Source organism: Lynx rufus, unplaced genomic scaffold (assembly GCF_022079265.1).
Source record: "Lynx rufus isolate CCGP_SWC_20201006 ecotype Redwood Valley unplaced genomic scaffold, mLynRuf1.p SCAF_37, whole genome shotgun sequence".
Lineage (NCBI taxonomy): Eukaryota > Metazoa > Chordata > Mammalia > Carnivora > Felidae > Lynx > Lynx rufus.
This window is the reverse complement of record NW_025814853.1, coordinates 54411-79914: the sequence shown is the minus strand read 5'-3', so window position 1 is coordinate 79914 and position 25504 is coordinate 54411. Positions and strand designations below refer to the sequence as shown.

The following is a 25504-nucleotide window of genomic DNA, read 5'->3' as shown; positions in this document are numbered from 1 at the left end:
AGCGGCTCATCAAAGCCTCCTTCGGGCCCCCAAGTTGTCCTCAAAGGTTGAGCCCCCCCCCCCCCCGCCATGCCCCTCTTCCCGTTACATTTTAACTGGAGTCGGCGGGTACCGCTGTGGCACAGGTAGGAGGCTGGGCCTCGCTGACCCATCTGCGTGGCTCGGGAAGGTCGGGGCGTCACCCCGATGGCATACTTCCACCAGGAGCTCGAGGCCTGGACGACGGACTTCGCCCTGCCCACCACCGTGTGGCTGGCTGGCTTCTCAACCCACAGTCCTTCCTCACGGCCATCATGCAGTCCATGGCCAGGAAGAACGAGTGGCCCCTGGACAAGATGTGTCTGTCCGTGGAAGTGACCAAGAAGAACCGGGGAGGACATGACGGCCCCGCCCCGAGAGGGCGCTTACGTGTACGGGCTCTTCATGGAAGGTAATGGGGGTGCCGCTCCTGCTGGGCTGGAGGAGAGGCAGTGGCTGGAGGGGCAGGTGGGCCTGAGGCCCGGCGCCGGCCAGGGTTGGTGGCACGGCTGAGATGGCACGCTCAGACAACAGTCTAGAGCCCGGCCAGCCTGGTTTGGCTTTGCCAAAAGTGGCGTGAGCACCTGTTTCAAGGCAGTGTGGGGCGTGGCCCTCGCAGGACAGCGAGAAGCAGGCAGCCCCGGGGCAGCCGGATGTCCGGGGGCGCCAGCCATCCCGTCCTGCACCCGCTGAGGCCACCGGGCAGCCCCGTCCCTCAGACCCGTGGAGCTGAGTGGCAGCTACCGCACCACAGACCTCCGGGCCACGCAGCGACTCACGTCGCCCCCTCACCTAGGGGGTGCAGGGCTTGGCCAGCAAGGGCTCGGGGCTCCCCGGTCCCCATATCAGAGACGAGCACAGCAAGAGTCACTCTACGTGTTTATTTTGGAATTACAGACAGGAAATACAAACACCATTAACAGGGTGAGTAGAAACAGAGCAGTCTGGTTAAAGGCAAATGAAAGTTCCGTGCGCACATACATGTAATCACGTGCACTGTGCGTGCACACATAGGCTAGACGCTACATATGAAGGGCATCGGGGAACGTTAATCTCCCGTAACATTCAGCTGGAGGTACGATTTCCTGCCACCGAAATTAAGAAGGCTGACGGGTAGGTTCTGGAAACACCACAAACGTAAACGGGTGGCCCCGAGAGCTTTAGGCTGAGCTGTCCCTCAGAGGCACGTGGCGGGGTCCCGGGGGGCACCGCGTGTACCGCATCCCATCCCGGGCCTCCGCTCACGGCTCCGCTTCCAGCCACCCCCGTGCCAGTCCAGCCCCGGCACCCCGCCGGCCCCCGGCGTGGCTCACGGCCAGCACGCCACACGGCGCCCGGGCACGACCCCACGGGCCCCCCTGACCTCGCCGCGCTGTCCTGCAGGAGCTCGCTGGGACACCCAGACCGGAGTCATCGCCGAAGCAAGGCTGAAGGAGCTGACGCCAGCCATGCCCGTCGTCTTCATCAAGGCCATTCCTGTGGACCGCATGGAGACCAAGAACGTGTATGAGTGTCCCGTGTACAAAACACGCATCCGCGGCCCCACCTACGTGTGGACCTTTAACCTCAAAACCAAAGAGAAGGCGGCCAAGTGGATCCTGGCGGCCGTGGCCCTGCTCTTACAGGTCTAGCCTGGCTGGCTGGCTGCCTGGGGCCTGCAGCAGGCCCCCCGCTTCCCCAGGGCCAGATCCGAACCCCGACTTCAAACGGACAACAGAAGCTCAATCTTGCAACGGCCACTGATTTTTATAGAGACTGCAGGTTGCTTTTTGTTCTAACTAACCCAGGCACTTTAGAACCACGGAAACGTGGCCTCGCCAGAGGGAGGGGGCAGCGTGGAAGAGTGGGGCACGGTCTGGATTAAAACAGCAAAGTCACTTAGCTGTGCTTGTCTGATTCACGGGGGCCGGCCTGCAGCTCAGCACGGGGCAGCCACCAGGGGCCTGGCACGGGCTTGGGGGTGAGGCCCCAACCCCCAGATCCCGACCTGCCGGAGGGCCGGAGGGCCGTCGGGTTTGTCTTCTCCCACAAGTGGTACACAGGCTTTGGGTGCGGCGGTCACACCCTCTGGCCTGAGGCTATACGCACACCACCCACCAGTGAGGGGACAGGGTGTTCCCTCCCAGGAGCTGCCACCTCCACACAGTCCCCTTCTCCCGGAGACACGGGACCTCTCTGGGTTATGACAAAGCCCCTCCCGTCGCCGGAGTTTGGAGACCTGCCACTCCAGAGGCCGCTTCTCCCTCAGGCGGAGCTGCACCTGCCCGCTTTCTAAACCGTGGGAACAGAACATACCAAACATGGACGCCGGGCCCCCCCTTAAACATGTGTGTCCTCGGAGGTCACTCACGTGTCATTTTCACAATAGCGGAGTCCATGGGTCCCTTCTTAGCGGACTCGGCACCTTCCTTTCCTCCTGCCCTGGGGTCCCCTCCTCCCCGGGGGGGGATTCGGCCTCCACCGCCTAACTGCGAGCCGGGGCCGGGGAATCCTGGCTTCCAGACAAGTGAGGCCTCCCCGCGGTGAACCGCGATCCAGGGGACGCTCACGGCAGCGGACGCGGGAAGGCCGATATCCCCGTCCCTTCGGACAAGCCCTCAGCCTGTTTGTGTTTCAGGCCTTTGAACTTGTCCGGGGAGACAGGACTAAGAACCGTCCCCCCAGGCACACAGCCTACTGCACACGGCGGGGGTGGCCGGGCTGGAACGACCCAACTGACACCACAGGCCCGGACTTTCCGTGGCTGTTCCAGCTATGTGAGCGGGCTGCCCTTTGGGGCTGGCTGGGGTAGCGGCACAGACAGGACGGAGTGACGAGCCAGAAAACCGGGGCCACGGGGAAGACAGCCAGCCGGGCCCGCAGACCCCAGAGAAGATGGTCTCCGGGGAAGCCCACAGGCCAGCGCTCAGGCTCAAATGCGGAGCAAAGGGAGCCCTCTGGGAGTATCTGGCTTCAGGCCAGGTTCCATCTGATCCTGAAGTTTCGTGAAAACTTTTTTCCAAGCATTCTCACCAGAGCCACAGGAGCGGAGACCCCCAGAAGACCTAACTCAGAGGACAATTCACAACGGCCCTGGGGCCCGGGAGCTCACAGAAGAGGGAAAATTGCCCATCAAATCCTCCCGCGGGGACTGAGGGTCCAACCCCTTTGGGGCCGCCCCTCAAGGCAGGCAGGACTCTGGGCCACCGGACCAGGCTGCCAGGCAGCCACTCTGCTGGCCAGGAGGGGTCGCTGCTGCCCTTCCTGTCGGAGACAGAGGGCCAGGGAACCAGAGGGGGCGCCGGAGGGCCAGAAAGCTGGCCACTTCTCAGACTAGAGAGAAAACTAGTGGCCACCAGGCAACTCATTTTTAATCCCTGGTAATAATCCCCAAATGGGAAGGCTTTCCAATTTGCCTTTAGAGCCTGAAATAAAACAGCAATTTATTCCACACGTATTGTGGGTAGCCAACAAAATTATCTCCCAACTTTCCAAGAGATGATTCACCTTTGGGTTGCAATCTGGTGCCGGGGGGGGGGGGGGGGGGGGGGGGGACAGGGAGTGGGCTAGAAGCCCGCCCTGCGTCTGAAGGTGCCAGCCTGCAGCACCCCCCTCTGCACCAAGCCCCCACCTCCTAGGGGACCGGAGGGGCTGGCGGAGAGTGCAGGGCTGGGGGGGGGGCCCAGAGCCGTCTTGAGGGAATTAACAGAGACAAAGGGAGCAGCTGAGTGTGGAGGGCACAGGCTCGATTGCTCAAGCCAGGCTGTGGCACAATGTTTACTCTGGTCCCACAGAATCTGCAGGAATGTGAACGCTGTTTACCGAAAGCCTCTCTCCAAACAGAAACCCAGCGCCCTGGCACATTCTTTTGGCTTCTCTAGTCTAATTGTCCCACAGGACAATTTAATAACTAGTATGAAGGCAAACAGTGTTAACTGATGTGCCACTGCCCCAAAGCAGCAGAGCCACGGCCCCGACCCGATTCCCAAACACGACTCCCACCCACTGAAGCCTGCACGTCTGCCGGCCCTGGGGAGGGGGAGGGGGAGAGGGAGAGGGGAGGGGAGGGGAGGGGGGAAGGGCTGCAGATGCTCTCGGTCTAAGACGAGGCGCCAGAGCGCCCCGTGCACACAGCCAGAGTGTAGATGAGGCCGGCCTTCCAGAACCCACGAAGGTGACCGCCAGCCCCAGCAAAGGAGACACATAAAGGTGCTTCTGGGGCAACACGCAGCGGTGGAAAGCAATCTGTCCCCCCACAAAGGATGGGCCGCCAGACCCTGGGGCTGAAAGGCCTTCTCTCAGGAAGGCCTCTCTGTGCAAAAGGTTCAAGCACCTGGAGATGAAGAGATTGGGCAGCAAGGTTTTGCAATCTGCTCCTGAAGACAAGTGGGGGCGGGGGCGGGACCTTGGCCTTTGACAAATCTACGCAACAGGACGTGAGTTTCAAAGATGCCCCGCTGTGAGGTGTTTAGAGCAGATCCAATAAAAAGGGGGTTCATTCATTTGCAAAGAGAAAAACCTGAGGGGAACCCACAGATGAAAGGAGGCTTGGCTGACGGTCACCGCACAAGTGTGGACCTTAACCGGAACTTCAAACACATGGAAAAAATTTAATGAAATAAAAATACTTCTAAGACAATTGCAATTGTGAACACCTTCAGGGTATCTGATGACACTAAGGGATTCCAGCTAATGTCTCAGGTGCCACCCTGAGACACAATATCTAGGGGGAAGGGAATGGCAATGTACACACATTCTTTAGGAACATGGGCCCGTACGTAAATATCAAAAACCAAAACCCGATAAAAGAGTTAAAAGTGGCTGCGGGGGAGGGGGAGGGGAGCGCAAGAGGGCAGGAAACAGCTGCAGTCTGTCAGTTTTCTAGCCATACTTTCTAAATTTGTGTATTATGTGAATAAAATCAAAAGTAATTAAGATAGAGGAAAAACTGAATGATGACGTTAAATGAGATGTGGTCTTAATGGCAGAAATGTGGCTCCAGCACCCAAGGGAGCCGCTGCCGCCCGAGCCCCACTCCCCCTTCCCTGCACCCCCACACCTGGGGCCGGTCCCATCCGGGGCGTCTGGGGGCGAGGGCAGGCTCACTCGGGAGAGGCCCCCCCCTCTACCGGCAGCCGCACCCGCCAGGCCCCCCGCCTGGCCTCCCCGCAGCCCCGCTCGCGGCCGCCTGAGGACACAGCCCAGGGCTCCGGGCGCCAAGCGGCAGCCTCCGTCCCTAGATCCCTAGTGGCAGGCTCCTCCTGAGTGGGCAGAGCGTGTCCGGTCTCCGAGCGCCCCTCCCGCTGCCGTCGCCCCGGCCCCGCTCCGTGCCGCCCAGGCCGCCTCACCTACATCCAGGCCTCGAAAACCTGGATGATGACCATGGTGACCCGAGAGACGGAGCCCTCGGGCCCCCCGCGAGGGGACCTGGGAACCCCCCACCCAGCCCGAGGCGGAAGCCACCAGCCCCCCCCCCCCCCAACCCCGTGGCCTCACCGGGCAGCACCTGTCCGTCCTCAGAAGAAGTTCTTGATCAGCGGGGTCACCATCTTTACCCACAGCTTCACCTGCCGACTCGGCTGCTCGAAGGTGGCAGACGATACCACGCCTGAGCACAGGTAGAGCTGCTCCTGCTCCTGAGGAAGAGGAACAAACCATCAGGGCCTCCCGCGGCGCCGGGCAGACGACGCGACATGGGGAGCCCTCCGGGGGCGGGAGGGGGACGCTGGCCCGTGCGCCACCCCTTCCCTGGCAAACAAGCTCGGGAGCCCCGGCTTGGATGCTTTCGGAACGCACAGGTGTATGGAACAGGCGACACGGAGGGAAGTACAGCCGGTAGGAAAAATACTTACAAGTGACCCCACTAAACGAGGTAGAGCAACTCACAGGCACGATTTTTAATTTTAACTTTTTAGGACTTTTTAATTTTTTTTAACGTTTATATTTATGTTTGAGACAGAGAGAAACAGAGCGTTGAGCGGGGGAGGGGCGGGGGAGACACAGAATCCGAAGCGGGCTCCAGGCTCCGAGCGGTCAGCACAGAGCCCGATGCGGGGCTCGAACTCATCAACCGCGAGATCGTGACCTGAGCCGAAGTCGGACGCTGAGCCACCCAGGCGCCCCTCAAAGACACGAGTTTTAAATGGGACGGTTTTTCTTTTCTCAAGTCAGCAAAAAGTGGCTTTGTGATATCGTGACCCTGTGCCGACAAGAGGTCGAGGAAACAGGCGATCTCGTGCACTGCTGCTGGAAACGGGTCACGCCTGCTTTCTAGAGAGCAACAGGTATGAAAGCCTTAGGAAGCTCTGCTTGCAAGAATTTATCCCAAGAAAGGGGCCCCTGAGTGGCTTGATCAATGAAGTGTCCCACTCTTGATTTCAGCTCAGGTCACGATCTCACAGTTCGTGAGACTGCGCCCTACATCGGGCTCTGCGAGGACGGTGTGGGGCCTGCTTGGGACTCTCTCCCTCCCTCTCTCTCTGTGCCTCGCGCACTCGCTCTGTCTCTCTCTCAAAATAAACGTTTTTTTGTAAAAAAAGAATTTATCCCAAGAAAATAACTATGCACTCAAGATTTTTGTATGCTGATTATCTGTCACAGCAACATTTATGAAGAGGGGAAAAACTGGAAACCACCTAAATGTCCAACACCAACTAGTCAAATATAATAAACCCCCAAGACAAACCAGCATTCACCACGATATAATCGTGTTCTAGAAGAACGACACAGAGAATATAATCCTAATGTCGTTAACAAGAAACAAGCTATGCCTCTCACAGGCACAAAAAATGAGAGGGAATCCTCAGAATGACTTCCATGAATGGAGGAGGAGGTGTCTTCTAAGTTTTCTTCATGTCCACGATGAATGTTTATATTTAAAAACAGGGGCGCCTGGGTGGCGCAGTCGGTTAAGCGTCCGACTTCAGCCAGGTCACGATCTCGCGGTCCGTGAGTTCGAGCCCCGCGTCGGGCTCTGGGCTGATGGATCAGAGCCTGGAGCCTGTTTCTGATTCTGTGTCTCCCTCTCTCTCTGCCCCTCCCCCGTTCATGCTCTGTCTCTCTCTGTCCCAAAAATAAATAAACGTTGAAAAAAAAAAAAAATTTAAAAACAAAATGGGGCGCCTGGGTGGCTCAGTCGGTTAAGCATCCAACTTCAGCTCAGGTCACGATCTCGCGGTCCACGAGTTCGAGCCCCGCGTCGGGCTCTGGGCTGATGGCTCAGAGCCTGGAACCTACTTCCGATTCTGTGTCTCCCTCTCTCTCTGCCCCTCCCCCGTTCATGCTCTGTCTCTCTCTGTCTCAAAAAATGAATAAACGTTAAAAATAAATTTTAAAAAAAAAATAAAAACAAATTAAAAAACAAAGAAGCCTTCTCTTAAGCTGTGCTTAGAATCTTTGAGAGGAAGCTTTTTTAAAAAAAAAAAAAAAAAAAAAAAACAATACACCCTCCAAGTCCCGTGTTCCCATTAATAAGTTATTTGAAGAAGCAGCAGGAAAGTGACCCTGACTGCTTCCACCACTCAGGGCTGAGACAGCGATCCCTCTCTGGACCTTGCATCACTCCGTCTAGAAGACACCAACTTCATCATAAGGACCGACTATCCCCGCAACATCATAAGGACTGGACCAAACGGCCTCGAAGGCCCCACCCACTGTAGCAGCAGGGGGCACCAAAGGGAGCTCGGGGAGGGCACGGCCCATGGCGCCAGGGAGCTCACACTCCCTTCCTGGGGGCAGCGACGCCCCAGCGAGAGCAGGGCAGAGGACACCTCACCCTCCAGAACACGAGGAAGCTCTGGGAAGTGTCCACGTGGAGGGCTGGGCAGACCCGGGGCCCCAACCGCATTTCTCCTGCATGGTTTTCAGGCTCACGGCCTTTGCCACACGGAGCAGGGCACGGGCGGCACGACAGCTCTCACCCTCAGGCCTCCTAACGGCAGCAGCGAGGGCCCCAGTCTCCAGCTGGACGTGCCTGCCGGTGTGCAGATGTCTCCACAGACCCAGCTTTATGTGTTCAGATGGACACTCAGCCAAGAGTTCAAATAGATTACCAGAAACACTTAAGTTCCCTCATAGACCCCACAACGGGGCTGGAGAAGGAAGTCAGCTGATCAAGGTCACAATGCTGTTCAAGGGAGTCTTTCTTGGATCACAAGTGGCAAACCGTGTTCTCTGAACAAAACCAGGAAGCTTTCAGTTTTTATCGTGCGTACTAAGTCAAGGGAGGGACTTCGGATTCTGATAAAAATACCTCTCTATTCCCAAGGCCCAGCGTGCTACAAATAGGACCCTTCCCAGTATCCCAAGGAGAGCACGGACATGGGCAGCCGGGGTTTTAGGGACTTTCTGGGCTGTGGGGCCACTGTATGGCTGGGCAGCCCCAGGATCAGGCACTATACGGGCCACCTGGCAGGGTGGGGGGAGGGCAAAGTCCCAGCATGCAGGCATACAGGTGGAACTGCCTAGAAATGAGTCTCTGCACTCCAAAGCCACAGAAATCAATGTACCCCTGAGGAAGGGAAGAGCTAAGAGCTGCAACAACCCTCCCACAACCCAAAGCCCCTGGGATTCAGGTTTGGGAAGAAAAGGAAAATATCCCAAATATGTCATTTAGGGAAAGAGCTGCTGACCACAACCCACCCTGCTTCTCTCAAGATCCAGGATGTGGGTTCAATCCCCTTCCTTGGGCGGGGGGGGGGGGGGGGGAGCGGGGGAGCGGCCAGTACCAGGACCCCAACCCAGATTGTGGAGAACTTGTCCCGGCCCGAGGCCAAGTTCACACCCACAACTCTGTGCTGACCTAGGGCGGAAGTTCACGCAAGTCCAGCAGACCCCGCTGGGGCGCAGCCCTGCCCCTCTCACACCAGTGGCCCCGACTGGAGCTTCAGCTCTGAGGCTTCCTCATTTTCTGGAAGCCTCACGGTAGCAAGAAACCTGCTGAGCAGATCGGATTCCGCACCGGCCACCCAGAACACAGCCACCGCCACTTCCTCTCGCCCCTGGTCGCGAAGGCCTTCCCGGCACCAAGGCCCCACTGGCCGCTGACAGGATTCCCAGATGGCAGAAGGCAGGTCCCAGGGAACAAGGCAGTTACCGTTTCCTTGTCCAGCAACAAAGGCTCCAACCGTTTCGCAACACTAATTCCCAAACACTGGAGAATAAAAGCTTAACAAAGTCAATAGCCGAAGCTTCTGAGGTCTGGCCTACAGCAGCGTTATCTGTATTCCTATGACTCAGGAGGGAAGCTGGCACCTTCCATGGAAAGGCTTTGCTGTAAAGGTCACAAATTCACGAGCCCACAGCACCGCCCTGGTCTCCCGCACAGGCACAGCGCTGGCGCTCTCCGAAGTCCAGCAGCACTGCCACAGGCAGGCACAGAGTCCCACGAGAGCACCACGGAATGCTCAGGAACCTTCTGTTTTCCTCTGAATGTAAAATGAAATATTACACCACCGAAGGAGGGCCAAGACAGCTGCTGACTCTTTGGGAACCACCCTGCGACCTGCCCCGGTGAGGAAACCAGGTTCTCCCCACTGCTGCTTCGGGCCCGAGCCGGCCGGCAGCACGGGGCCCAGGGTCTCCAACCCCAGCTCAGGACAAAGGGCTGCTCTCCCCACTTCCAAGTGGGTCTTCCAAGGGAAGCAGGAGGATCCTCGATGGGCCACCTGTTCCCGATGGCCAGCATACCCCGTGCCGAACCACCAGAGCACGCCCCACCCCCCATGCTCAGGACAACGCCGGCCTCTCGTCTCGGACAGAGGAACAGAAGCCCTGTCCCAGCTGCGAGCACGAGGAAAATAGCACAATGGTGCCAAGACGCCGAAAGTCCCCGAGGAAAAGGGGGCCTGTTCGGCCAATCGCCATCCCCCTACGAGGGGGAGGGAGCTGAGGCAGCCAAGGGTTTCTGCTGGGTCCCACACATCGCCCACCTCCAGACTCTGCAAACACACCACGAGGGAACCCGGCTGCTGGCTGGCACACTTCCAGACCCTCCCCATCACCTCCTGCGCCTTCAATCCCAAGCCAGAGCACTACCAAAGGAAACCACCGGGGAGTGAGATGGAACCCAGGTGATCGGTGCACAGGGACGCTAGGGCATATGAACCTAGGAGCAGGACTGTCCAAGCCCTGGCAATGACTCAGTTCGCCACGAAGCCCCTCTGCACTGGCACTCAGGGCTCCTTACGAGGTCTGCCTCTTCTCTGCGTCCCCTGGCAGAGACACTGGCTCCCGGAGTACCCTTCCTGCCTGCGTGGCAAGCCTTCCCGCTGAGGCTGTTCACCAGAGGCCCCGAGTGAGCCTGGCTCCTCCCCCTGGTGGCCCTTCACACGGACGTGCGTTCTTACGAGAGGCCGGGGACCACAACGGATTCCTAATCTGCGTCCACGTCCCAGTGAGAAAACAATGCTCTCCTCCCGCACTGAAAGGATCCCCCCCGGGGCTGTGGGGTAGGGGCCCCTCTGGGGAGCGGCCACATCTCAGGGCGGCCCCGCAGCAGGTTTCTCTCGGGACCGCCACCAGCAGACTGGGAGGACTCGCTTCTTTCTCGCGCGGGAGGCGATGGCGGAGACGGCTCTCGGGGGACCCGGTGAGGTGAGCAGGGCCGAGCACCCAGCTACCCACCCCTCACCCCAGGAAATCCCACTCGTCCCAACCAACCTGGTGAAGCTGCTGCTGCAGGGCCCGGCTCTCCGTCACTATGGCGATCTGGGCCTCCAGGTCCCGGTGAACTGACCTGTACCCAAAATTAGGAGAGCCAATCAACGTGAGGCAGGGCAGGCTGCTCCCTGCCAGGTACAGCCAGAGGCCTGCAGGGAAAAGGAAACGTGCAGACAGGAAATGAGCATCTGCTGAGAGCCTCTCCATGCTTCGCTTCGTTCAACCTAAGGGAAAAGCAGCCCTGCCGGGAAGGAGCGGTCGGGCAGGACGTGCTCTCCGCCCGGGCGCTGTCAGGAGGGCACGGACCCCCGGCATTCCCAGGAGGCCGCCTCCTCCTCTCTTGCCCAAGCACGGCGAGAAGTGGGCTCTCCAGGGAACCCCAGAGGCCGCTGCTCAGGTTCCGCTCTCACGGCCCCGTGCGGCAGCCCCTCCCGGAGACCTCAGGGCCCCTAGGCCCCCCTCCGAACTGCCTCAGCCACATCTTGGCCACGGAGACGCGGAACCCACCCCGGCCAAAGGCTCCACGGTCCCGCCACGAGCACTGAGGGGACGAAGCAAGTGCACCAGAGTCCAGTCCGTACCTGCTTCTCGGGAAAGACACCCCCCCTGTGCTAAGAAGGTGGACGAGGGAACGGCGGGTTCGTCCACCCAAGCCCGCAGGCACGGGGCTGTCCCACGGGTGTGACAGAGGCTCTTGGTAAGCACAGGTTACTCGGTTCTGCACCCGTTCCCACCTAGGGACACGCGATTCTCCGACGCAGGCTGCCGACACACCACGCCCAAAGGGACACCAGAAGTGAGTGCCTGCTGGGGACCCGGGGACATCCAACCAGACAGGCAAAGCCCACGAGAGGCCAGCGGAGGAGAGAACCCAAGAGGCGCCGTAAGCTTCCGTCCCACCCCAGAGAACACTGTTCCCCCTGTCTTGCCAGGAGATGAGCCAGCCGACGGCACAGCCAGAGAAAAGGCCGGGCACAGGATGAGGCGATGGGGGGTACAGGGTCCTGCCTCGTCAGACAACAGGCAGGTCTTCCACTGTGTCCTCCAATCCCGAGTCCCAAGGCCTGCCTGGACGGCCCAGTGCCCATCACAACTACTTCTGAAAAGACTGTCCCAAACCTGACCTCCCCGGGACATCTACTGCCCTAGACTTCCTTCCTCCTACGCGACCCCAGACCTGGGTCTGGCCCCCGTCTTTTCCTGCACGTTACACCCAGGACGCTCAGCCCAGAAAACCCAGCCCGACATCCGGTGCCCAAGCTGGCCGCGGCTCCCCCGCAGGGTTCCCCTGCTCAGGGCCAGCCTCCTCGCACCCTCCCACCGCCGCTGGTCCCTCCTCTGCCAACACGGCCCTTTCAAAGGGCCCTCGGGCGCGCATGACCATCGTGAGCGAATCAACGACGTACTACACGCCAAGGAGCCTAAAATAGAAGGCCGTTTCCTAATTCTCACTCAGAGCAAGAGCATTTCCAAGAATATCTTGGGTAAGAGATGACGGTGCTCTGCTGCCTGTTCCTGTAATGTGCTCGACCCTCCCCCCCGCCCCCCCCCCACACAGGGGCCACATCAAAGCTGCTCGCCTGCCTGTGTCGCTCAGGCAACTGCACCGTCCCAAGGGGCCACTGCCGCACAGGCAACCACTCGGCTCCCCTTATCTCGTGTCAAGAGACCACGGGGTGGGCCAGATGCCCAGCGAGGTCCACTGGAATGGCTGCGCCTCGGCCGCTGCACTTCTGGCTCTCTGCCTACGCCAGGCTCCGCCTCTCCTGCCCCTCCTCTCCACGCAGCCTGGAGCTGGGGGGGACAGGGCCAGGGACAGAGGAAAGGCCGCCTGCCATCGCTGTTCCAACTCTTGTGACGGGCTCAGAAAGACTGAAAGGCAACCGGGGCTGCTGAGTGCCGCCCATCCAGCTGGCTCTCCCAAGCCCACTCTGATGGGACAGGGCCAGCGAGCGGTAGGGAGGCCCGACCCCAGCTAAGGCTGATGTGAATCACGCCACCCTGCGTGTGTCCATCCAAGGCTCCTGGACTGCGGGGCCCGGCGGGGAAGGCCGACAGGACCCGGTCCCGTGTGTACTTTTTATTCCTGAAATCTGCCTAAACGTAGACGGCTTCCTCCTGAGGCAACCTAGGGGCCAGCCACGGGAGGTGGGCGGCCCATCCCCGGCCCCCTCCGACGGCTCCTTGTGCCCGCCACCACTTCCCAGCCTGATTTCACTACCGGCCCCCGAAGAGCTTCCGTAGACCCGTTTTTCCTAATCGCCAACCCCGAAAGCTCTCTTGTTCTCTGATGAAGGGGAGCACGCAGCCTGTGACCGCCCCACCACCTTCCTCTGTAGGCCCACGTGGACCTCGATCTTTCTCCACCCGAAGGACGTAAAGACCACAGATGGCGAGGCCCCGCTGTACCCGTGCCCCAGGGGCTCAGGACGCAGCCCCAGGAACAGCCAGCCCCTCTGGGTGCAAAGCTCCACAAGGCGGATGTCTCACCCCTGGGCCAGGCCCCCAGGACAGTGGGAAACTTTCATTCGGGCAGGAGCTACAACGGGTGCATCCCTGCTCCGGGCCTGAGCGGGGGAGGGGAGGGGCGGGGGCTCAGGGCACTTCCCGGCAGGGCCATGAGCCTGTTATCAAGGCCGGGGCCTGACCTTTGTGCTAAACACCAATCACTCTATGACCTACCACACTCTGCAGCCGAAGGGACCACACTGACAGCACAGAGGGGACTGGCTGGGGACGGTCCTCAGGACCTGAGAGAGCATCCTGGGGGGGGGGGGGGGGGATGCAGATGACTGGACTGAGACCCAAGGCTACTGCTGGCTCTAGGCTCTAGAAGGAGAACCCCTACTCCCCCCACCCCCCACCGCCCCTGGGGCCACCTCTGCTGCTCCGCCTGCACCTCCAGTCCCTTCAGCACGCGGTCCCAGCATCGTGCCACAGAGTAAACCTGGTGACTTGATGGCTCCCACGGTGCTCACTCACCGGGCCTCTGGGCCTTCCTGATGGGCCCCGGCCACCTGCCAGCCTCACTGCCCCCCACGGCCGCCCCCCCTCACTCGTCATGCCTCTCGAGGTCTCGGGGCTTCACATTCCTGCTCCCTCTGCCCGGACCCTTGGGCCGGGGACTGCATTCAGTGTCCCGTCCACAGAGAGGCCTTCCCGACACCCCCATTTAACAGATCTGTTCCCTCCCCTTGCTCTGGTCTTCTCCATAACCCTCTCCACCACTGGACATTGTATCTGAATAGAGTCATCGGCCCATTATTTGTTTCCTATTAAACCAGACATCCTGAGAGGACAGGGGCTTTGTCTTGTCCCCAGTGACTTATTCCCAACCTCAAATGCTGCCTGGCACACAGCAGACACTCAATAAATATCTGTTTAAACAAATGAAGCTAAAAGTGCATCTTCTGACACATGATGATGAAGTACAAAAAGCTCTGAGTTCTAAAGCGAGAGCTCAGGAACGCTTCTGAGTATCATCACTCCAAGGAAACGTTTTTTTAAATTTTTTACATTTATTTATTTTTGAGAAACAGAGTGAGACAAAGCGTGAGCGGGGCAGGGGCAGAGAGAGAAGGAGACACAGAACCTGAAGCAGGCTCCAGGCTCTGAGCAAGCGGTCAGCACAGAGCCCGAGGTGGGGCTCGAACCCACGAACTGTGAGATCATGACCTGAGCCGAACTCGGACGCTCAACCGACTGAGCCACCCAGGCGCCCCAAAAAATTTTAACTTATGCACCCCTCCTTCATCTCTGCCACAGTATTTGGCAATAAATTTCAGAGGCTCTTAGACCCATATAAAAATAACAGGGAACAGGAGACATCACAGCCTTGCGCTCAGAGGAATAAGCACCCGCCTGTTACACTCCGGGCCACAAAGAGGCTGTCTGCCGTGGTGTGCACCTGCCGGCACCCAGGTAAGACACACGTGCCCTGGGCACACAGGGCGCGGCTGCCCGGCCTGCACTGCAAGCTCACCTTTGGGCACTACGCCAACCGGCCGCCTGTCGGGAAAGCAGTAAAAATAGTGACAATTCTCACAATCATTAACAGATTCCTCTGTCAGCAGGAGCCAGAAATCTCTTAATCCCACAGCCCTGCCCCGCCCTAGCCACACACCATGCTCTCAGTGCTAGGATACCACACCCAGATGAAATCGAAGCCAACACCTCAAAACTCATTTTCTGATCCTGCCCCTGAAATGTCCTCCAGCGTGGACGTGGCCCCTGCCCGACGGGGCCGCGGCAAGGCCGGGGAAGCCGTGTGCCTCTTGCTCCAGCCAGAAGCCCCACAATGGGACAGCAGATCAGGCCACTCCCCTGCTGGAAGCGGGAGAGGTGAGAAGCAGGCCACACACACACACACACACACACACACACACGCACGCACACACAGCACCCTCACTCAGGCACCCCTGGGGCTGCTGCCTCTCCAAGACCTCAAGAGGCTAGCTTGTTGGCACGGCACGTGGCCGATACGGTGCTGACGACCGCCGAGAAGGCCACTCTGCACCTGGCCCCTGTACCCCACTCTCCACCAGGGTCAGGTTTCAAAGGGGAATCCCTGTAGCAGCCGAGGTGTCCTTCGGTAGGTGGGTGGAGAAATAAACTGTGGTCCGTCCGGACAACGGAACGGTACTTAGCACCAAATGCCAAGAGCTACGAAGCCACGAAAAGACGTCGGGTTTACGAACCTTAAACGCACCTCACTCAGTGAAAGAAGCCAGTCTGAAAAAGCCACGGGCTGTGTGATTCCAACTGTATGACATTCTGGAAAAGGTGAAAACACGGAACCAGTGAAAGGACCAGCGGCTGCCAGGATTTGGGGGGAAATGGGAGGGACGGACAGGAAGCACGGAGGGTGTTCAGGGCAGTGAAACCCTCCGTATAATACAGTGACAATGGGCACATGTCCTCCTCCGTGGGAACTCATGAATGCACAAGATGAGCCTCAATATACAGCGTGGACCCTGGGCGATACCACGTGTCGACGTCGGCTGATCGGTGAGAATGATTGTGCCCTTCTGGTGCCGGATGCTGACGGGAGGGGGGAGGCTGTGCGTAGGGGGAGGGGGGCGGGGTAAGGGCAATCTCTGCGCCTTCCTCCCGATTTTGCTCTGAACCCAAACCGCTCTAAAAAAAAAAGTTAAGTCTCCTGGAAGTAAATACATGAAATAAGAGTATAAACTGTCACTTAAAAGGGAAAAAATAATTACTTAAGCCGTGAAGGGCCACACTGGGCACTAATGCCCACGCAGTAAACCAGAGCAGGTATGGGAAAAAGAAACGTGGCTGGACGCCCGGCGCCTCTTCACGTGAGCCGCCGGCAGCACTCGTGGTGTACCCTGCTCGCGGAACCTCACCCAGGCTTCCAGACTCCAAGTCTGGTGCCTCCTCAGCATTCCGAATAGGTGGCCTTCGCAAAACCCCGAAGAACACTAGACAAACCACGTGGCAAAACTCTCTGGGGTACGTGCCTTTAAACAGTGGAAGGTTTCTCTGGTACTTTGAGGCAATGTGAAAATGGGGTAGAAGGGCACCCGGGGGCTCAGTCGGTTGAGCGGCCGACTCTTGATTTCAGCTCAGGTCGTGATCCCGGGGTCGTGAGACCCAGCCCTGGGTCAGGCTCCTCAGTGAGCACGGAACCTGCTGGGGATTCTGGCTCTCTCTCCCTCTGCCCCTCCCCTGCACACTCTCTCCCTCTCTCCAAAATAAAAAAATAAAAATAGATAAATAGATAAAACACAATAAAAAAAATTTTTTAAGCCATCTATGCTCCAGTCTGCCATGGGATCAGCCAAGCATGCCAGTGAAACACGCCTCTACTCAGGAGCCCACCGACCAGAACAAGTGCTGTTTCCACAGCTACCTTGCTCCGTCTCTCCAAAGACGCCTCTGAACCACCGCCTGACATCCTCACACTCGATAGGCAGGAGAAGACTGAAGGACGCCCCCCAGCCCTTGGAACTCCCTGCCATTCCCTGGCACCTGCTGACCGGTGCGGTCACTTCCACGAGGAGGATGCCACCTCCCCCCCCCACCCCCCCCCCCCCCGTTAGCTTCCTGCAGGCAGGGACCACACAGACTGTTCCTGCATCGCCACGCTCACGAGGCCACCGGTAGGTTCAACGCAGAGCCCCTCCCTGCCCGACTCCTAGGGGGCGCGGCGCTGCTGGACCCACAAGGACGTGCACGTGGCGAACGTGGGGTCCAGCCCCCTCTCCTCACCAAGGGCTTCTGGGAGCATGAGGAGTCGAGATCAGCCAGGCCCGTCCTGCGGGGGCCTGGATAAGGCCATCAGGGTACCGGCTACTCAGCCATGGACAGGAACGAACAGACGCTCCGCTTGTCCCCGGGCACAGGCCTGGCCGAGAGCAGACAGCGAGCCCAGCCCTCTCCCCCACCCGCGCCTGGGTTGCCTGCTCCTCTCGGAGGCCGCCTCGGGGAGAGTGAGCACCAGGGATGAGCCAGAAAAGGGGGCTGACTTAGGACCCGCGGCCAGTACTGATCACAGTCACAGGAGAGGATCCTGGGCTCTCCAACACGGAGGGATCTCTGACCCCTGGCTCCTCCTCACGGGCCCATCCCCCATTCCGTTTCTCACACACGTGCCCTGGGGTCCCCGCCTTCCCCGCTAACCCAGTGCTCCCAGGAGTGCAGGGCCCCACCCAAGGCGGGGGGGGGGGGGGGGGCGGGGTGCAGGAACATGCCAGTCCGGGAAAAGGCGAGACGCACTGGAAAAGCAGGTTGGGTGTTTCTGTTTCAACGGTAACCGGGGAGTCGCTGCACGTTTATCAGCGCGGCTTCAGGGAAATAACCCCCAGCCCGGTCACAACTGTCAGGCCAGGCTGAGCTGGGAGCCCTGAATGCCAAGGGACCTCCTCGCCGATCTCACCACGGGACAGACCGGGAGCGGGCGCCGTCTAGGCGGACCCCACACAGCTCCCCAGGTACTCGCGTCCTCTCGGAAAAACAAAGCTTCTCCCGCCGTCCAGCTGTCCGTCTTCGATACCCCACACCGAGGCACCGTTGCTATTCTCAAGTAACGAAACCAACCCTGAGATACTTCCCACACCCTCGCTGGCTTAGCCCCACCTGTGCGGCTCAGCCCACCGGCGCCAGCACTCGGGGACAGTTCACTTCCACACCCAGGGCCTCCGAGCAGGAAGCGGGAACCACCCTCGAGGCCAGAAGCTTCACCCTTCTGAGCTGTGACAGTGATTCTTGAGGCATCAGAAACTGGAGAGGTTTCTTTTTTTTTTTTTGAATGCCATATTGGATTCATCCCCGAGAGAGCTGGATGCAGGTCTAGGGCAACCTGGGCATCAGTATTTATCAAGTACCCACGGGTGAAGAGCACCAATGTAACAGAAAAAGAGTCCCACCCAATGATCCCCAAGGGACCTCAAATCTGAACAACACAGACAAGCGGCCGTGGCTGTCTGCAGCCCGGACTCCCAGTCCGGGACCAGAGGTCAAGGTACCGCCGTCTGCTCCCTCCTCGACCAGCCCTTGCGCGACTCCAGGGCCAGCACGAGAGCACAAGGGGCCTCCGGACCACCAAAGAGAAGCCAGACAAGCCACGTCCGTCACTCGTGGCCGGGGGCTCTCTACGCCAGTCAGTCTTCCTTCAAACACAGGACTCTGACCCGTGGAGCATGGGAAGGAGTGACTACACGTGAGGCAGGTGCCCTCGAGGCATCAAGCAGCAGCGGGGACAATCCCTCTGCGGAGCACACGGTTTTAAACCCGTTTATCCCCGTCTCAGACCACATTCCTGGGATCACGGCACGTGTGGGCTGCCCCGGCAATGCACACCCATGCCTGCGGGGGACCGTAACCCACATACGGTTCAGACCACGGCCCACGTGGGGGCAGCGCTGTGCGGCTAAAAACGGAAAGGACGGGGCCTCGATCTTCACAGCTATGAAAAAAAGAGGAAGATTCACACAGAGGAAAACGAACCGCAGTGGCGAGGCAAAGACCGAAAACCGGGCTGTTTAATGCCAAATAAATAACGCCTCACGAGCCCTCCGTCCCCAAGGAGGGCACGGCCAACGCGGGAAAACTCCGATGACCAAGAGAAGGCGACATCACGCGCCTCTTCACCCATCTGAGAAGTTACGCGTACGCTTTCTAAAAGAGCCGCCCCAGCCACGGGAGGTTTGACTTCCGGGCGCAAAAAGGGAGAAACCGGCGCAACCGAAACGCGCTCAGACACGAGGCTGCGGCACGGGCGCCCCGGCGGCTGGGAGCACAGGACAGGAGGAGGGCCGAGCGCTGGCGAACGGGCGAGCCCCGCCGCCGCCGCGTACCTTTGGCGTGGAACGTCCAGCCCCTCCGCCAGTACTCCTGCAGCCGCACCCGCTCCTGCTGCCCCAGGCTGCACACCTCGCCGTAGAACTGCCGCTCGATGTGCACGTAGGCGGCCGGGATGGCACCCGCCACCCCCTTGGCCCCGAAGAAGCCGTTCACCTCCGGGGAGGCCAGCAGGATCTGGTACTCGGCCCGCGTGCCCAAGACCAGGTCCATGTAGGCCTGGGTCAGGTTGAAGTAGCCAGTGGTGAGGTAGACCTTGGCGCCTCGCTCGGCCTCCGTCAGCAGGGTCTCGGTGACGATCTCGTCAATCTGGATCTCAAAGGGCTTCATCTGGATCAGTGGGTAAATCCAGGTGTCGGGGGCCGGCCTCCGGTCACCAGCAGCTGCCGCGTCCTCCTGGGTCAAGAGGGAGTCGCCGTGGAAGGTCTGGGCGTGCAGCACTTGCTGGCGGGCCTTGGCTGAGTTGATCACATCCATAACCCTCTTGTTGGCCGCCCTGCAGTATGCGGCCCGGTCACCTGCAGGGACACAGGGAGGGAGGAAAGCGGAGGCTCTGGGCTCCTGCCTGGCACGGGGACGCGGCACGAGACAGGCAAGCGCAGATGCCCCAACTGACCGTCTAGCGACACGCTCCCGCGGAGCGCAGGCAGCAGGCCACAAGCAAGGCTCCCCCGTGGACAGAAACGTCCGAGGAGAGCCCACACAGAGCCTGCGCCAGGGGACGTAAAAGGCCTCTGTCAGTTCCACGTACTCGAAGTTCAAAAACAGACCAGACTACTTGAGGGGGACAGAAACGAGGGGAGCGGGACCTTGGGATGCGGTGCCTGGGAAGGGCCTGTGACGCACACGCTCCCGACCCGCACGCCGGGGGCTGGCGCTCGGCACGCAGGCTGCACCTGAGCGAGAGCGTTTAACAAAGGCGCGTGTGGTTGCGCGAACCACAGAGCGTGGGCACAACTGCGGGCCGAGCGAGCTCCACACGGTGGGAGCGGGGCCCTCGAGGTACAGCGTGGGGACAGACAGGCTCGGGGCCCCACGTGTCTACACGAGACACTGGTGGCGAGCGGCCGTCTGGACACACCGGACAGACGAGAGAGGACCATAAACGCTATCAGAAGGTGAACACTAACGGGTCAGCATCCGACCTGAGCAGTCGGGGTGAGACCACAAGCCCAGCAGGAGCAGGGAGAGAATGAAGAGCAGAAGGGAAGAGAACAGGACACTGAGTGTCAGTGCTGTGCAAAGCCGGCCCTCTGGGGAGATGAGGCGACAGCAGGCCCCAGGCAACACTGAGCCAAGCGTCCGAGAGGAACGGACCAGGACGGCCGTCCCGGTCCTTATTTGCTCCCACACCTGAGCGCCTCTGGGGGTGGGCTCCGGGACAAGAAGGGGTGCTCTGTGCAAACCGTGTCACAGTGACAGCAGCACCCACACGGGAGGAGGTGCCACCCACCACAGGAGGTCTCAGGCTGTCCTTCTGAGTGTCCTGAGTGTCCCCTGCATCCCTCCGAGCCACTGTGGTCCCCAGAGCACATCTGTGCAGGCCCGGCCGCCCCCACCTGCCCCCTTTGCGTGTTGACTCATCCTTCCCAGAACGCGGGGCCCTCTTCTCTGCATATTCATGCCTGGCCTGTAAAGTCAGACCAGGGGTCAGCCGATGTTTCCTGTATGGGCCAGATAGCTGAGTATTTCAGGCTCTGTGAGCCAAAGGGCAAAACTGAGAATAACACGTAGGTATTCGTATGACAAGAGAGAAAACAAATTTCCACAATTTTTTTTTATTGATGAAAATGGAAAATACCATAGTAATAACTGAGCGTCCAGGCCGGCAGCAGGCAGGGCAGGCACCCGGCTCACAGACTAGCGCCCTGGACAGGGGCTCTTGTCCTTATACGGTCAGCGCTTACCCCTCCCCACGCTGCTGACACTGTTGCAAATTCAGCAGCAGGCCTTCCCAAAGGCCACCAGGAAGCCACAGGAATCACAGGAATGCAAATGCCCCCAGAACGCTAGCTGCCAGGGTTTGCCTGTCTCCAGGGAGCAGAGCTGAGGGCTCTCCCATTTCACTTTCCAGGCAGGAGGCCACAGGCCTCCGCGGAGCTGAGAGCCACAGAGCCTCTCGCTCCCCGCTGGGGAACTGGCCCTGGGGAGGGCTGCTTCCTGTAAGCGCAGGCCAGACCCCTGGTCCCCTCCCCCGGGCACCGGCTGAAGCCCGCCCTCCCGCCTTCCCTGGACCCACAGAGCAGCACCGATGGCCCGTGAGTCACCTCTGGCGGCAGAGACACAAGCGGAACGAGGCTCTGCCACCCAAGGGTCGCCAGCCCGCAGCCAGGCCGCCAGAGGCGTGCTCGCCACAGCCGGCGGCCCCGCCCGCCAGCTCAGGAGGGCAGCGGAGCCCAGGACCCTACCTTTGTAAGGATGCACCATCCCTTCCACCACCTGCACCGTGTCATCCCCCTGCAACTGCAGGGACACGTCCCCCACCGCATCCACCAGCTCCGTGAAGAAGTCCGCGATCTCGGGGCAGTCCTGCAAGAACACGTAGCGGTCCTGGCGGTTGGTGAAGTAGGAGTCGCTCAGGTTCGCGCTGCAGGGAGGAAACAAGCAGCTGAGGACGCGGGCAGGACCGCGGCGGGTCCCGGGGAACCAGCAGGGACGGGGCAGTGACAAACACGGACGAGGACCCCACGGCAGAGACCGAGTAACCAGCAGCTCCCCGGAGCGTGAGGTGACACAAAGGAGGGAGCCGCAGAGCCCCGCCCCTCAGAGTTGGCAATCAGCTGAGAGGAGAACGCCACTTATAAAGCCAACTGCCCCACGGGGCTCGTCACCAACGTCCGGGCTTTAGAATCAGAAGACGTGGACCCGCCATTCCGGCTTGTTCTTCCTGCGTCACTGGTCTAGTCTCCCGTGGATACAGCGAGGAGAGCACGACGCGGGTCTCCGCGGGGGTCACAGCGACAGCACGCACAGGGCGCAGGGCGGGGCCTGGCAGCCACCAAGCGCTCTGCAAGCCGCGGCTCCCTCCTGACGGCCCTCGGCGGGCCTCCCGCTGCCACAGCAGACGCGCTGCCGCGGAAGACACCGACACGGTGTGACGACTAGACCAGAAACCTACGACCACGTTCTCGGAGGCTTACGAAGATGGGTCTTCCCTTCTCTGTGTTCTGCAAACCTCTGCCCTGGACGATATCAAGGGGAGGTCCCGGACGGAAGGCAGCGAACTAACCCACTCAAGATGACGTTGTTGTCAAAGAGGTACACCTTAATGTGCTGCAGGCCGATAGTCTCATTGAAGCGCTCGGGGATCAGGAGACGGAGAAGCCCACGGAGGTTAGGCGTGTGGAAGAGGGAGACGCGAACCTGCTCTGGAAATCTCTGCAGCAGCGGGAGCAGCATCGTACGTGAGTTCTTCCTACCTAAACACGTGGGCAAGGGGAAGGACGAGGATGGGCGATTCACACCAGGAGAAACACCCCGCCTGCCGGGGGGAACCGCCTACCGCCCATCACAATCGGCCAGAACCCCTGGTGCCATCGCGAGCCCAAGGGGCTCAGACCGAATTCAGCTCTGGACACCACCACGTCTCAGAGCGAGACTGGAGCGGCCGGTGCAGCAGACCTCTGCCATTTGGGCACCCAGCACCCATTCACCCCACCCCACCCCCGCCCCGGGAACTGTACCCAAGTCCCTCCCAGGGGTACCACCCGCTCCACTCTCGGCATATCTACTCGGCGTAAAGAGGGCTCCACCCACCCTGAACCCTCACCCCAGCTCCACGGGAGGGCGCCCGGGCCCAGGCGGGGCCGGTCAGCGCGAGACAAGGACAAGATGTCACGGCCAGATGGGCCTGGGGCCGCCAAGCGCCACCGCGTGGAGCCTGAGAATAAAGCCAGCCCAAAGGAAGGAGGGCCAGCAGATGGGTCCTGGTGAACACCCAACCCCCCAAATCAACCTGCCCAGAGCAGGTCAGTCATGGGAGTCAAAAACAGTCTCTTTTTTGCCTGAGTTGTTTTTCCTTGGGCTTCCAGTCACTTGCTACAGAAGGAATGCTGATACTCTGGGCTGTCTTCAAACAGCCTTGCCTCTGCCCGGGACGGGGGAGACGAGAGCATAACTCGTGAAACAGGCTCCAAAAGAGGCAAACTCGGGGCAGGGAACGTGTCAGACCTACCTCTTGAGCCCCGTGTAAAGTCCAAGAGAATGGACACCTTGAGGTCTGAAGGAAACTTTGCTTGGAGTGACTTTTCTAGAGTGCTTTCCAGGCAATCTACCTACCAAGGAGAGAACCCAAAAGAACAAAAGTATAAGATCCAAAAAGATGATTATGTATTAAAAAAAAGGATCTACTTTCCAGGTAACGCGCGCCCCCTCCCCGCTGCACCCAGTCCTCTCGGCACGCGCACACACACACACACACACACACACACACGTGCCCCGAGTGCTCAAGAGTCCGTACCACAGAGACCAGTAACAGTAACCAGGCGACACCACCTGGCACCCTTCTCCAGCCGGGCCTTAAGGAAGAGAGGGTCTGTGGGTCAGAGACGCGTTGCCCGAGCAGTCTGGACCTTGCCACTCTTGGAAGGCTAAGAAAGACACCAGTGCTCACACATTTCAACGGACAATCCCCACCGACACACAGCAAACAGTGCCTACACGCGGAGAGCACTTGGTAAATATTTGCTGAGCCGATGAATCCAACACACAACCTGCCTGCTGGCCACTCTCCATGAGCTGGACGTGACAGTCTTCTCCCAGAAGAACAAACAGGCTTCCCAAGCCTGCTGCTAAAAGCATGTCCTGAAGGCAGAGGGAGGCCTCCCTCTCAGAGCGGGAGAGGACAGAGTGCTTCTGACCCAGTGTCCCTCGTCCTCTGCCCCCCATCCCCGGCATTCTTCCCCAGCCCCTAGCTGTGCGTCTCTGGACAGCGATGACCAAGAAAACGCTGTGGGTGCCAGGCCCGTCTCACCGCGTCAGAGTGCAAGGCGTCCTGAAATGAGGATAACAGAACCCCCCCGTGCGCGCTCACACGAAGTCAGCCCACACGCCGTGCCCGCGCGCCACGCCCCGCGCCGCGTGAACCAGTGGGTTCCGCTCCTTCCCATCTGGCCCACCTCACCGTGGGCGACGGCAGGTCCGGGTGGAACGAGGCTGACCAGAGCCCAGGCGCCTGACCCCAGCCCGACCTGCACTCCACTCATTTGTCTAGGACGGGGTCAGAAAATCTTTTCTGTAAGGGGCCAGGGAGTAAGTACTCTGGGTCTGGTGGGCCCGATGGTCCCTGTCACAACCACCCAGCTCTGCAGTCCCGGCAAGAGAGCAGCCACGGACAACACGTTTGTGAGCGAGCATGGCCGTGTTCCAACAAAGCTTTGTTTATGGACACGGGAATCTGGATTTCACACATTTTTCCTGTGTCACAGATAGCCTCCTCCTTTCATTTTTCCCCCAATCATTCGAAAACACAAAAACCATTCTTAACCCACAGGCCATACAAAAACAGGCAGCGGGCCAGATGTGGCCTGCTGAGCCCTGGGCTGGCAGACACGAGCAGCCCAGGAAGCCCTGTGCAGGGTGAGGAGGACACGTGAGCAAGGAGGAGCCCTCCCCGCACCCCTCACTGGCCCTCCTAACACACCAGACAACCGGCAGCTGGCGGGGAGGCTTGACCCCAACTTCCCAGGGCCGTGTGGCCGGTGAGGGTGGGGGGGGGAGTCAGAGTGAATCTGCTGCCGTGGGGACCACCCCACCTCAAACCTTACCAGTTCCTGTTCCAGAGGACCCGTCCCCAGGTAGAGAGACGCCATCACGACGCGTCTCTTTGCCACTTCTATCTGGCCCTGAAAGAGGAAAAACAGTTGCCGATTGTTCCCAACAGCCCACTGAGAAAACGTACAAGCCTCCAGGCTGAACTCGCTTACGCCTTACAGTGAGCTACCAAGTAAGGCCCCACGACCCTAATTTAAAACACTCCCCCCCGAAAGTAAGGCCCGGCCTAACTGTACGAGCCACGACGCAGCCATCGAAAGAACGAGGGAGGTCTGTGCCGTGACCTGACAGGGCGCCTGCAACATACCGCTGAGATGAAAGCAAGTTGCTCCCCCACCTACTGCCCCCCCCCCCGCACACCCTGCTGACACAGGGGCTTCACGACCGCCGAGAGCGGTCCCTGCGGGCAGAGCAGGAGGGTAGCGTGGGTGCCAACCTGCATGCCCCCTCTGCACCCGCATGGTTGACTTTTATAACAAGCATGTACGAATTTCCTCTGCGATGCGGACAGCTCCCTAGGGACGAAGACAGACCAGACGGGCATTCAAAGATGACTGTGACCTCGGTCCTCTCCCTAGACCTGCTCCAGCCCGGGGAACAATGACCCCCTCTGGAGTTCGAAGCACCCTGCCCCAGAGGGGGGTGGCGAGGGCAGAAAGGTCGGCGGCATTCCAACGGTCAGGCTCCGTCAGGCTCTCGAAGGAGACGGGAGGGCCAGGCCTCTGGGGAGGCGGCAGGCGGGAAGAGAGAAGCA

The 25504-nt window shown here is 59.9% G+C and overlaps 2 protein-coding genes across 5 annotated transcripts in view; one reads left to right on the top strand and one right to left on the bottom strand.

Annotated features, from left to right (window-relative positions):
- DNAH17 (dynein axonemal heavy chain 17) overlaps window positions 1–1899 on the top strand; it is a 98549-nt gene extending 96650 nt beyond the window's left edge. Inside the window, 4 exon segments of the mRNA XM_047093942.1 lie at window positions 205–262; window positions 265–371; window positions 373–430; window positions 1402–1899. Coding sequence (XP_046949898.1) covers window positions 205–262; window positions 265–371; window positions 373–430; window positions 1402–1649 — 471 coding nt within the window. The 3' untranslated portion in view covers window positions 1650–1899.
- Window positions 1406–25504, bottom strand: part of PGS1 (phosphatidylglycerophosphate synthase 1) — a 35116-nt gene continuing 11017 nt past the window's right edge. The window contains exons 3-10 of one of the 4 annotated variants that reach the window (XM_047093943.1): window positions 24744–24821; window positions 23153–23252; window positions 22208–22397; window positions 21387–21565; window positions 18975–19496; window positions 10657–10805; window positions 5494–5633; window positions 1406–1494 (exon numbers count right to left, since the gene is read on the bottom strand). In XM_047093943.1, coding sequence (XP_046949899.1) covers window positions 5514–5633; window positions 10657–10805; window positions 18975–19496; window positions 21387–21565; window positions 22208–22397; window positions 23153–23252; window positions 24744–24821 — 1338 coding nt within the window. In that variant the 3' untranslated portion in view covers window positions 1406–1494; window positions 5494–5513. Of the gene's footprint in view, window positions 1495–5493; window positions 5634–10656; window positions 10806–18974; window positions 19497–21386; window positions 21566–22207; window positions 22398–23152; window positions 23253–24743; window positions 24822–25504 lie in introns of those variants that run through there. The other 3 variants (XM_047093944.1, XM_047093945.1, XM_047093946.1) reach the window with 3 other exon arrangements.